Raw genomic sequence first — 13532 nt, 5'->3', positions numbered from 1 at the left:
GCAAAAAAATCACTTTTTATTTTATTTTATTTTATTTTGTCTTTTCTAGGGTCACACCCAAGACATACGGAGGTTCCCAGGCTAGGGGTCTAATGGGAGCTGAGCCTATGCCACAGCCATAGCAACACGGGATCCGAGCTGTGTCTGTGACCTACACCGCAGCTCATAGCAACGCTGGATCCTTAACCCACTGAGGGAGGCCAGGGATCGAACCCGAAAACTCATGGTTCCTAGTCGGATTTGTTAACCACTGAGCCACAATGGGAACTCCAGTAATGTTTTTTAAAATGACAGAATGATTGGATGGAATAGGTCAGGACAGTAAAGGTTGGATGGACTATCAATCTATTAAGAGCAGTGAGGATAAATATAATTTCACGAACTTCTGTTCAGCTGGGCAAGAGACACAAAGAGAGCTGTGCTCCCGGGTGTGTGTGTGTGTGTGTGTGTGTGTGTGTGTAAACTGTATCTCTTACTAGGAGTCATAGTCCAACATTTTCTCCATTGCCCAGCAGGATTACTTTTACCAACCCCAGGAAATTAATTTGCCTCTGCTTTACTTCATCAAGCTTAGCTTTCATTTGTATCAACATTTTCAAGTTGCTATTAGCAATCCAGAGCAACCCTAGTCCTGGTCCTTTCTCAGTTAATCTGCTCATTTAGGCTGTTAGCATTGAATCCACTCACATTTTTATCTAAATGAAGAATGTAAAGAGCATCATTAAAAAGTTTCTGCCCCACCCTGTCTCCCTCTTTCCCTCCCTTCCTGCCTCCCTCCATCCCTGTCCCCCGACCCCCCAGCTGGAAACTCTTAGGATAAATGCATTTTTCAAATCGTCTGCTAAGTCAAGACAGTTCTATTCTTGTCCTGCACAAAGCGGGAAGGTGCTCTCAGTTGCTAAAAGACACACCTCCCCCTGCTTTCCAGTCTCTCCAAATTAAACTCACTGGCGCTTTTCTGCTGATGTTGCGTTGTCAGCTCTTCACCTTTGGTTGGAGAGAAGATATTCGACCTGGCGAGCCCTTGCACACCCGGAAATTCTGCTTCGATGCCATCTCGCACAATAGCCCGGTCACTCTCTACGACTGTCACGGCCTGAAGGGGAACCAGCTCTGGGGCCACCGGAAGGTAAGGGTTGGCTGGCTGCAAGCAGGGCACTCTCCAGCTGCTCCCCTTACAGTTTTCTAACCCAAAGGTTGGTCTGTTTTGTTTTGAACACACTGTTTTGATCTAAATTGTCATCTGGCCATTTGGCTCATGCATTTGGAGACCACCAGCAAAGACTAGGGGAAGACAGAGTGTGTAGGAAGGGGCATTGCTGTGGCTTTGCAGGCCATGTGTGCACCCAGCACAATCAGTTATGACTGAAAATGACTTTGACCCAGAATGTCAGCCCTACCCGATAAGGGCCTGGTCTTAACCCAGACCACTCCCCGATACGGGGGATGCATGCCCAGCAGACAAATGTACACATGTGTGGTTTTTAACAATGCTGATTTTCACACACACACACACACACACACAGATTAATTCACCTACTCATTAATCATCTCAGGCTCATTTGCTTGGGAGCTGCCTGGGTTAACACAATTACATTTACACAAATATTAATACATTCATGTAGATGTAATTGTTGCAGCCCCTACACAGAAAGACACCCCCCCCCCTTTCTTTTCTTTTTAAGGCCACACCACAGCATGTGAAAGTTCCCAGGCTAGGGGTCCAATTGGAGCTACAGCAAGTCCTACACCACAGCCACAGCAAAGCAAGATCTGAGCCGCATCTTTAACCTACACCACAGCTTGCAGCAATGCTGGATCCTTAACCCACTGAGCGAGGCCAGGGATCTAACCCGCATCCTCATGGATACTAGTCAGCTTCTTAACCTCCTGAGCCAAAATGGGAACTCCAGAAAGACCCATTTTCAGTGGGGCCAAAATCCTGCCCAAGGATAGCAATGGAGAACTTATTTGGGGACTTTAAAAGTTTAAAGAATTATAAAGTTAACACTTAATGATAGGAAAAAGTTCAAAAAATATAAAATCCTATTTTATTGAGTTGATGAAAATAAAGAGCAACTAAATACTTTTAAAAGATTTTCATTAAGTTGTCTTTTGATACCTTTTTAGCATATGGTACAATTTTTTTCTCAACTCTTGGTTTCTAAGGCAGGATGTGGCTGTCAGGTAACAGGAACTCATAGGATCCATTCTGCCCCCTGCATTTGTAGAACTCGTGGCGGGCTTCCCAGCCATGTAGGAAACACACTCTGTTTGCCTTTTCATGCTCTGGAGTCATTCAGCCTCACCCCAGACGGTGAGGAAAACGTCATACCCACAGGAGGATCGTGAGCGTTGGCTGTCCTAAAATTACAAGTCAGTGTCCCCTGAAATTACAAAGAGGTGAGGGAAGGGCTGCGGAACATCGTTATGGGAGGCTGCTGGTTTTGACACCCATTCCCTGACTTACTAGGCTTTCTGGTATCCACCTCTCAGAGGTGGGCCCCCAGAATTATACTCAAAGACAGACTCATTTGTGCAAATTTATTCTGCATCCTGCCACCCCACATGTCTGTGTCCAGAAAACATACAAAACATCACTTATTATATCTTCTTACAAAACAATTTAAAATGAAAAGAGCTAAGAAGAACATGGCCGTGGGGAGTTGGGGTCACTGCAAAAGGAAAACCTCCCTGTTTCCTTGTGAAATACATCACACAAGCGATTCATCTTGTCAAACCCTTTTGCTAATCAATATGGTACCTCTGGTGCAATAAAGACGTGTTTTGTTTTGTTTGGATGGTTACATTCTGACCGCTGAGAAGTTACTTTCTGGAGTTCCTGCTGTGGCAAAAGGGGACTGGCCACATCTCTGCAGCAGCAGGACATGGGTTCAATCCCTGGCCTCGCTCAGCGGGTTAAGGATCCAGCACTGCCGGGAGCTATGGTGTAGGTCACAGACATAGCTCAGATCCCACGTTGCTGTGGTTGTGGTGCAGGCTGGCAGCTGTAGCTCCAATTGGCCCCCTAGACTGGGAACGTCCATATGCTACAGGTGCATATGGAAAGAAAAGAAAAGAAAAGAAGGAATGAAGGAAAGAAAGAAAGAGAGAAAGAGAAATGAAAAGAAAAAAAAAAAAGAACTTACTTTCTGGGCACGTGGATAAGAGGCCATTTGTCCGGTGTGCTGCTGGTCACGGAGGAGCTGATGTTTCATCACTGTACCTGATAGCACAGGAGACGGAACATTCCAGAGTGTGCCATTAAGCTGAGAAAATGCAGTTGTTTTCATTAAGGAACTCACAGAAGCTTACAGATGAATAACACCAACTAATACCCTTGCACACAGGGCTCCTGATGAGCAACTCCCGGCTTAAACACCAAAGCCTCCCAGGTCCTGAGGGACACGGAAGAGCCCCACCAGGTACAAGCACGCTGTGGCTCTTTCCTCAGACGTGGCTCTTTCCTCAGACCCGGCGCCACATCACTCAGCAAATCCTTCCACTCACTGGTGTTTCTGTACCAGGCACCGTGTTTATACGTAATCAGGAACGTGCCAAAGGCACGTAATCAGGAACGTAATCAGGAACGTGCCAAAGGTCCCCTTGTTTGTCTGTCCCAAGGGCTCTTCCTGAGACACAAAACAGAAAGTCCCCTGGTAGATGCTGCCTGGTCTGTTTAGCCCCGGGGGGCTTTCAACAGTTTAGCCATCTCTGGGGTCGGCTTGGGAGTTCCCCTTCATATTAGCACATTCACGAACCAGCACGGATCCCTGAGACTCTGCTCATTGCCTGATGGGCCTCCAGGCATCTCCTAAGCTCCATTCTCATAATTTTTTTTTTTTTTTTGTCTGTTTGCCATTTCTTGGGCCACTCCCGCGGCATATGGAGGTTCCCGAGCTAGGGGTCGAATCGGAGCTGTAGCCGCCAGCCTACGCCAGAGCCACAGCAACTCGGGATCCGAGCCGCGTCTGCAACCTACACCACAGCTCACGGCATCCGGATCGTTAACCCACTGAGCAAGGGCAGGGATCGAACCCGCAACCTCATGGTTCCTAGTCGGATTCGTTAACCACTGCGCCACGATGGGAACGCCCTAAGCTCCATTCTCATCAAGGCCTCCAGCAGGTAAGGAGGCTAGGAGCTGGTGCTTAACACGCCTCACAGCTGCTTCAGGTGCCTTATGGACGAGCATCCAAGGTCAGGTGCATCTGGCTTTGAAGTCTCTCCTCTTTCCCGCACCACACCCTTAAGCAATATGCTCGATATGCCCCAGGATCCCCCATCCTGTTGTATTCTGTACCATGGAGACCAGCCAGGCGCCTCCCCCAGCCACGTGCCTGAGTGGGGAAGGTCACTCTCTGGCCCCAATTTCTCCTCTCAGCAGCCATCAGCTCTCAGTTCTTGCTGGTGCTTTGGGGTTTTGTGGTTTTTTTTTGGAAGATTTCCCCCCCTTTTTCCCCTGCTCTATTGAGCTATAATTGACATACAACGTGGTGTAAGTTTCAAATGTACCCCTTAAGATTTGTGTAAACTGACAGACCATCAGCATAACAAGTATAGATAATAAACCCATCGCCGTGCATGGTTACAGGTGTGTGTGTGATGAGAAAGTTTAAGATCTGTTCCTATGTGGTGCAGCAGGTTAAGGATCCAGTATTGCTACAACTGTGGCAGCAGGCTACAACTGAGGCTTGGGTCTGATCCCTGGCCTGGAGACTTCCGCAAGCTACGGGAGTGGCCAAAAAAAAAAAAAGAAAAAGAAAAAAAGATCTACTCTCTCAGCAACTTTCAAATGCATCATACAGAATTACTGGTGTCAGTTGCTGTGCTATATGCCACATCCCTAGCACTTAGCCATCTCAGAGCTGGAAGTTGGTACCTTTGGACCCGTTTCCCACTCAATGCTCTTGAGCTCACAGGTGTTTTATATCTGGCTCTTTGCCACCACAAGAAGAGCAGGCAATAGAAAATGAAATTCAAAACTTATTCCACGTAGCTCGGTTCCTAGCTGTCCCCGCCACAGCGGCACCCCGGATAAGGAGCCCTTTCTCGGTTTCTTCCACCAGGGGGACCCCCGCTACCAGAACAGTGAATTGTTGGAAAGACGGTAGAACTAATCAAATCATCACCAGACCTTCCAAAAGACATCTGAGACAGGAAACTGTCCTTGGTCTTTGACCCCCACGTCCAGTCAGTCACTGGGACATGTGAACCCTTCCCCGTCAAAGACTCAGGACCCCCTCCCTGCCTCAATGCTTCTGGGCAGCCCCCCCCCCCATCTTACCCTGGACTATTGCAACCTGTCTCCCCCCTCCCCACCAACCGTCTTCCATCCTGAGGTCAGGGAAGTGCCCACAAACTCTGGTCACTGTCTCCCTCAGGTTTATACTTTCCCGGGCTTCTCACTGAGAAGATGAGCTGTCTTCTCCCCAATCCTCATCCTGACCCCGCACCATCTGATCAGCATCACAGCTGCTTATCAGGTCTTGACATCGTAGCTCATCCTGAGACTAATGTGATCTTGAATGAGTTATTTCACAAGTGCGGTTCTTATTGTCCTCCTCAGTATAACAGAAAATAATGAGGAGCTTGACTCCCAGCACATGCCTGACCCAATGATCAAGCTTCCATGCCTGTGGGTGACAAGTGCATTTTGTACCCTGAGATTGGTGGTGAGGTACATTATCAGGCATAGCAATGTCAACCATTGTCACCCCCCCCCAATCAAGAGTCCCTTCCTCGGAAGGAAACGGTTTATGGGAGTTTAACATATGTCTACACTGGGGGTTCCCCAGGTGTAGACAGACCCTGAAGTGAGAATTTGAGTACAACTGGCTTATTTGGGTGATGCCTGCCCACCCCCCTCCAGATCTTGGCAGGGAGTTGGGTAGGGAAACAGGGGAGAGAGGGGAGCATGTACCATTGTTGGTGGCAGGAGGCCCTCAATACATTCAGCATAGTCCTGGATACAAGGTAAATAGAAGAAAATCAACTGTCTGGATCCAGCAACAAAAAAATAGAAAATGAAATTCAAAACTTATTCCACTTGATGACCATAAAAAGCACCACATAATTAAGAATAAATTTCACAACAGATGTGCAAGGCCTTTCTATGGAAAACTACAAAGCATCACAAAGAATAATTTTTAAAACTATAGAGAAAATCTAGCATGTTCGTGGATAGTAAGACTCACTAGTGTGAAGATACCCATTCTCAGTTCTCAACCAGGTGAGAACCAGGTGCTTACATTTCATGCAAAACCAGTCAAATTCCAGCAGGTTTATTTGTGGCAATTGATATACTGATTCGGAAACTTATATGGAAATGAAAGGGCCAAGAATAGTCAAAAATGTTGAAGAAGAAAAAGAGCAAGTGTTAAACATTATTCCTGCTGTACAGCACAGGGAACTATATCCAGCCACTTTTGCTAGAACATGATGGAAGATAATATGAAAAAAAGGGTGTATATATACGTATGAATGGGTCATTTGGCTGTACAGCAGAAATTGACACAACATTGTAAATCAACTATTCTTTTTTTTTTTGTCTTTTTGCTATTTCTTGGGCCACTCCAGCGGCATATGGAAGTTCCCAGGCTAGGGGTTGTATCGGAGCTGGAGCCACCGGCCTATGCCAGAGCCACAGCAACGCAGGATCCAAGCTGCGTCTGCAACCTTCACCACAGCTCACAGCAACGCTGGATCCTTAACCCACTGAGCAAGGGCAGGGATCGAACCCACAACCTCATGGTTCCTAGTAAGATTCTTTAACCACTGCGCCACGACAGGAACTCCCAAATATTCTTTAACAAAAAAAAAAATCTTTTTTAAACATTATGAATCCCAAGTACCCAAACATTATAAAAATACAATTATAAGTGTAGTGTGTTGTTGGCCTAAGGACAGACTGACGCTCTAGAAGGGGAGGCTTAGTTATTGGTATTTTTCAAAAGATCCTGGAAAGTTCTTTATGGGCAGCCAGATGGAGAATCACTTTTTTTTTTTTTGTTTTTTGACCATGTGGAAGTTCCCAGGCCAGGGATCGAAAGTTTGCCGAGGCAGTGACAACAGCAGATCCTTAATGGCTAGGCCACCAGGGGATTTTTAAGAATCACTTTAATAGCTCCAATTTTGGAGTTCCTGTCGTGGCACAGTGGTCAACAAATCCGACTAGGAACCATGAGATTGCGGGTTTGATCCCTGGCCTTGCTTAGTGGGCCAGGGACCCGGCATTGCCGTGAGCTATGGTGAGGGTCGCAGACGCAGCTTGGATCCCACGTTGCTGTGGCTCTGGCGTAGGCCGGTGGCTACAGCTCCGATTAGATCCCTAGCCTGGGAACCTCCATTTGCCGTGGGAGCGGCCCAAGAAATGGCAAAAAGGCCAAAAAGAAAAAGCTCCAGTTCTGACCTGCTTGCCTTTCCTCTACCCTCCTCCTTTAGCTGGAGTTGCCCCTTTTCTTGTATTCGTGGACCATTTCCTTCCCTTCTTTGTACTCAGAACGTGTGTGTCATGCATAGTTAGCCGCCTCTGGGAGATGTGAACTACCTGAGGGCAGTTTCCTTTTGTTTCTGTATGGCCTGCCTGAAGTCTACTATGTAGACGTCCTAAAATAAGCATTAGGCTCCTGTTTTGTTTTTACCTTTTTTAGGGTCATACTTGCGGATATTGAAGTTCCCCGGCCAAGGGTTGAACTGGAGATGCAGGTGCTGCTGCTGGCTTACACCACAACCACAGCAACTCAGGATCCAAGGCGTGTCTGCCACCTACGCCACAGTTCACAGAAACGTCAGATCCTTAACCCACTGATAGAGGCCAAGGATCGAATCTTTGTCCTCACGGATACTATGGTGGGTTCTTAACCCGCTGAGCCACGACAGGAACTCCACCAAGCATTTGTTAAATGGGCTTCATTACTGATGTGAGCCCTTCCTTCACAAACCCTAAGCTGTGCTGGATAAACTTTCACACATCTCTGGGTCTCAGAACCACTTTCATAGCTTCCCCAGACTCCAAAAGTGAAAGATTTACATTATTGTCTGAGCTGTTCCCTGGGGTGTCCTTAGAGTTAAACTTCTGTAAGAAAGGGCTTAAAAATAACATCAAAGAGAAAAATACAGATAAAAAGGTGCCTGTCAGGCTAAATTGATAACAGTGAAATAGTCACAAGACTTTAAAAATGAGTGGGTAGACTTCTTGGCCTGCGGCCCCATCTGACTCTTTGTTGTGACTTGGGATACACGCCAGGGCTTTGGCCTCTCAGCTCATAAACCCCTGCTGGTCCACGAAGATGCCAGATGGAAGGCCACAATGTTGTTCTTTTTATTTATTTTTTATAATGATTTTTATTTTTTCCATTATAGCTGGTTTATGGTGTTCTGTCAGTTTTCTCCTGTACAGCAAAGTGACCCAGTTATACATACATGTATACATTCTTTTTTTTTCACATTATCATGTTCCATCATAAGTGACTATATAGTTCCCAGTGCTATACAGCAGGATCTCATTGCTTATCCATTCCGAAGGCAATAGTTTGCATCTATTAACCCCAAATTCCCAATCCATCCCACCCTTTCCCCCTCCCCCTTGGCAACCACAAGTCTGTTCTCCATGTCCATGATTTTCTTTTTGGTGGAAAGGCCCATTTGTGTAAGGTCGTTATTTTTAAATCATTCTGGTTAGGTATTGATTTAGGAACCAAAATGAGGAAACAAAGAGTTTAATTAAAAGGCCTGGAATTTGACTCCTGGTTCTGACAAATGAACCTCAAAATCCACTACAAAATCCTGGACTTGTGGTCATGCTTGGTCAGTCACACTGTCCCTGGTCGGCTCATTCATTTCTGGACAGTCCCAAGTGATAGAAAGCTCTGAAGCCTTTTGGTATCACACAGACTACATTTAATCCATTTTGGTCCAGACAGATTCCAAACACTTGAACAATGCTTGTCTGATCTTTACGCCTTACTTCCAATTAAACAGTCCAATTTCCTGCTGCAGCTCCTCAGATGTCGTCATTTGGACTTACCTCAGCCTCCTGGACACTGATTCTTAGCACATCCAGATGGTCCTAGAAGGTGGCGTGATGCCCAGAAGGGAAAACAGCATTCTAGGTGTGTTTTGACCAAAGAATAGAACAAATTTCTAGCACCCTTTTGTTATGAGCAATATATGCCTGTTAAATTAGCTTAAGTTGATTGATTTTCTGCCTTAGCTTCACATTCTTGGCTTCTTAATGAGTTTTTGGTATTAAAGAAAAAAAAAAAAAAGTACAGGAAGCTCTCTCATGGCTCAGCAGGTTAAAGATCCAGTGTTGTCACTGTGGAGGCTCAGGTTGCTGCCGTGACAAGGGGTTGGTCCCTGGCCAGGAACTTCCGCATGCCATGGGCACCCCCCCCCCAAAAAAAGCACAATCTTTCTCTCTTGCTTTGCTACACAGACACATCTCTGAAGTCTTATACCTGCGTGGTTCACCTTTTATACTTGTGTATCTATCCACTGGTTTCTGTTAAATTCTCTCTCACCAGATTTACCCCAACCTGGGCTTTAACTTTTTTTTTTTTGGGCCACACCCTGAGGCATATGGAAATTCCCAGGCTAGGGGTTGAGCTAGAGCTACAGCTGCCAGCCTACACCACAGCCACAGCAATGAGAGATCCGAGCCGAGTTTGCAACCTACACCACATCTCACAGCAACACTGGATCCTTAACCTCCTGAGCGAGGTCAGGGATCGAACCTGCATCCTCATAGATACTAGTCAGGTTCATAACCCGCTGAGCCACAACAGGAACTCCAGGTTTTGACTCTTTGATCCAACATATTAGCAACTGAATAGTTTTGTTCCACCCATGAACTGGGCCAGCGTCTACTCAGACCCTCGTCTAAGTTGTTGAGCCCGGTGACCAAGGCCTAGGACAAAGCTTTCCATCACGTAACAGAGGTGACACTGGTCCAGGGCATGCAGTTGCTCAGCCAGATACAGACTGACCCAACGGTGGGTTATCTTTTAGTCCACATTTCCCCAGCTTGTCCGTGAGAAAACAAAGGGGTATTTTTCAAACATCTTGCTGAGAACCAACACATACCATCTACATCACACTCTACACTTTCAAAATAACAGAACACAAAGTCTTATACCCTAAGAAGTTGTGATCTTCAATTCAAATTGATGGGTCAGCCTACTTGTCAGGGAAGAGAGAGGTTAACTCTCCTGGGAAGGGAGCACATTCATGCCTGCAATGAAGCTATGCTCTCAAGAGTGTTACTTTCCCATTCTGTTTTTATCTGTACGTCTAATCCAGCTAAAGGCACTTCGTTGTCACGTCCTCTCAACTTCTGCCAAATGTGGGCACCTTAGCGATATTCCTGCTGGTGACCATGTTACCTAACACACTGAACTGCCATCTTCCAGTCACTGGTAGAAAGATTTCATCAAAGCATCTCTCAGGCTCTAGCATATGGACAAAAACCTCCTGAACTGAATACCTGCCAAGATCTAGACTGTCAAACGTTAAAGAATCTGGGTAACTGGAACTGTAAGAATTTGAGGTTAGTATCTGCCAACAAGGACCACTGTTTCCTGCTGAGCGGGTGTGGGTTTGGAGCAGGACAGCTAATTGACTCTGCTGAGAAGTGTGTGAAACAAGGCAGGGGCCGAGAGCCTGGGCGCTGGGCCCTGAGAGACTGGGCTGTGAGCTATGAATCCACAGGGTCCTAGCTCTGGGACCATGGGAAACTTCCTTCCTTGGAACTTCTGTTTCCTCATTTATCACACGGGGCTAATAATACTCTCTACCTTAGAAGAGTATTGTGGTGCTTGAATAGAATTTCAATGCACCGAGGCCACGGCCCTTAGTCAGAGTTCAGTGAGTATTGCTATTCTTCTTCCGCATGCCAGACAAACTTCTGCTGACTTGACATGAGTGTACCGGTAAGTTCGTGTACAGGAAAAGATGGCAGTGTGGCCTGATTCCTGTACTGTTTTAGCTCTTTAGCTGTAGCTGAATGTTAGAATGTAAATTCCACAAGAGGGAGTTCCCTCTATGGAGCAGTGGGTAAAGAATCCGACTGCAGTGGCTTGGGTCGCTTCAGAGGCGTGGGTTTGATACCCGGTCTGGTTCAGTGCGTTAAAGGATTCGGTATTATCACAGCTGTGGTGTAGGTCACAGCTGTGGCCCTGATTCAGTCCCTGGCCCGGGAACTTCCATATACTGTGGGTGCAGCCATACCATTTTTAAAAAACTGTAAAAATTAAAAAAAAAAAACAACCCACAAGAGCAGAGATTTTTCTCTGCTTTCTGTCATGCAGCATCCCCTGTACCTAAAACAATGCTTGGCACATCATATGTGCTGAATTAGCATTGGTTGATCCATAAATGAACCTGGCTTCCTGTCTGTCCACCTTCGCTCTCTCTTCAGATCACTTATGTGGTTTAAGTAGAAAAAAAAAAAAAAAAGAGGAAATCTGGGTAAAACATTTAACAGTATGAGATACATAAATACCTCCTCAATAAATAGTAGCTATTATTATGTTAACATGACACCACCACTACCACCACCACCGGCAGGTTTACTGAGGGGAGATCAACAGCTACAAACAGATGGAAATAAGATATGGAACAGACGGACAGATGGGTTTTCTCCGCTCTCGGAGTTTTCAGTCTAGTGGGGAAGCAGAGAAAGTTTTAAATGAAGTACGTTAAGTATATAGGATAACATGGAACACAGCACGGGCCTCTACCCAGGTCAGGAAGGTATGCAGGGCTGCTCGGACACCTAGCTTTGAAACGGGGACCGTAAAAGATTAGAAAAGGGCCTCAGGTGAGGGAAGAGCTTGTTTGTCTGGAAAGAACCGAGAGGCCAGCTGGAGTGTTTAAGTGGGAGGGGAAAGGATGAGCTCTAAGGCCGGAGCTGGACTATCTATACAAGACCTTGCAGACCACGCTCAGAATTCAGCTAAGAGGCAGAAGCCCAGTGATGGAACAGGAGGCAGGGCTGCAGGTGGGTGGCCAGCAGCATCTAGGCACACACACCTCGGGCTCTGTCGGTCGGTGGGGGACTTAAGGAGCATCGCGTCGGATTGGCCAAGTTATCCATTGATGCAGGAAGACCAATTTTCTCCTCCTGTGACGACTCATACCTGTCAAAGGAAAAATGGAAACGAGTAGGCAATGAGACCACTTTGTTCCTTTTATGCCTGTCAAGGTGTTATTTGGTTTCTCCCAGATGCCAGCAGCAGACGGGCAGCAAAAAACCTGCCTGACTGGTCTCAAAGGACATTCACATCAGCCGTTTCTTCTCCACGACCCTTGGAGAGGAAGCCGGATACTCACCCCTCTCCCCTCCTCCCACTCCATTCGTTTTGCAAATGGAAAACCTAAATCACTGGTGAATGAAAAAAAGTGGTAACCATCAGAGATTATTGTCAAGAGATAAAACTAGGATTAAACCAGCCTCAAATCCTAAGCCTTTCTTTCCCTCAGACCCATGTTGGGAACATGGGACACGAGGGATTTCTCTGTCATGGGGGCACCTGCTGTCAGTGGGAGTGACACTGACATCCAGGTCAGAGGGAGGGAGCACCTCGCCCCACTTCACAGGGAGCTGACTTGTGGTCCAGTCGATACCCGGTGCTTCCCAGCATCTAAACCTGGTGTCCCATGAATGTCCACCAGAAACCATGGTCCCCAACGCTGTCTCACCTCCACATGGCTTCCTCCCCAACCCCTGTCATCCTCTCTGTTCCTCGGCCTTAACACCCACATCCCAGCCATCAGGACGCCCTGCACATTCACCTCCTCAAATGTCCCTGCCATTGTGTCTTAGGTCGCCCCCAACTCCTCCTGTTGCTTTTGCTTTGGCCTCAGTTCAAATCTGGACAGTGGCAGCGGCCTCCTCTGGCTGTCCCCCCTCCCCCACTCCATCCTCCTCTCTGCCACCAGCACAATCACCCAAAGTGCAGATTCCGTAACATCATGTAGTAAATGCCCCAACACTTCATGGAAAATCAAGCCTTAGCAGTGCACCCCGTCTCTTCCTGATGTGGACCTGGCCTGTCTCTGGCTGTCATTCTCTGGAATTCTCTACCTTGTTCCTTGTGCTTCAGCCATGCCGAGGGACCTGCTGGCCCCAGCACATGCTGCAAACCCCTCCTCACCTCTGACACCATCTCCCTCACTCTGGCCCCCTCACCGTTCCTCTAACCAACGTGGTGCATCCCTGCTTAGGGCCTTTGCACTGGCTGCTCCCTTGTCTGGAACCTTCTCACCCAGATGTTTACATGGCCAACTCCCTTCCATTCTTCGTCACCTGCTCAAATGTAAACTTCTCAGGGAGGTACACCCTTGCCACCCTATTTAAATTTGCACACTGGGAGTTCCCGTCGTGGCGCAGTGGTTAACGAATCTGACTAGGAACCATGAGGTTTCGGGTTCGGTCTCTTCCCTTGCTCAGTGGGTTAACGATCCGGCATTGCCGTGATCTGTGGTGTAGGTTGCAGACGCGGCTCGGATCCCGCGTTGCTGTGGCCCTG

The 13532-nt window shown here is 47.1% G+C and overlaps 1 protein-coding gene and 1 long non-coding RNA gene across 3 annotated transcripts in view; one reads left to right on the top strand and one right to left on the bottom strand.

Annotated features, from left to right (window-relative positions):
* Positions 1 to 13532, top strand: part of GALNTL6 (polypeptide N-acetylgalactosaminyltransferase like 6) — a 1218638-nt gene that overhangs the window by 1199635 nt on the left and 5471 nt on the right. The window contains exon 11 of the mRNA XM_047761406.1: positions 980 to 1129. Within this exon, the coding sequence (XP_047617362.1) occupies positions 980 to 1129 (150 nt within the window). The remainder of the gene's footprint in view (positions 1 to 979; positions 1130 to 13532) is intronic.
* The window catches only part of LOC125116307 (uncharacterized), a 108212-nt gene continuing 103275 nt past the window's right edge, over positions 8596 to 13532 (bottom strand). The window contains exons 5-6 of one of the 2 annotated variants that reach the window (XR_007132297.1): positions 12034 to 12140; positions 8596 to 9070 (exon numbers count right to left, since the gene is read on the bottom strand). This is a non-coding gene — a long non-coding RNA (uncharacterized LOC125116307). Of the gene's footprint in view, positions 9071 to 11275; positions 12141 to 13532 lie in introns of those variants that run through there. The other variant, XR_007132296.1, reaches the window with a different exon arrangement.

This window comes from Phacochoerus africanus, chromosome 15, assembly GCF_016906955.1.
Source record: "Phacochoerus africanus isolate WHEZ1 chromosome 15, ROS_Pafr_v1, whole genome shotgun sequence".
Taxonomy (NCBI): domain Eukaryota; kingdom Metazoa; phylum Chordata; class Mammalia; order Artiodactyla; family Suidae; genus Phacochoerus; species Phacochoerus africanus.
This window is presented reverse-complemented; position numbering and strand designations above follow the sequence as displayed.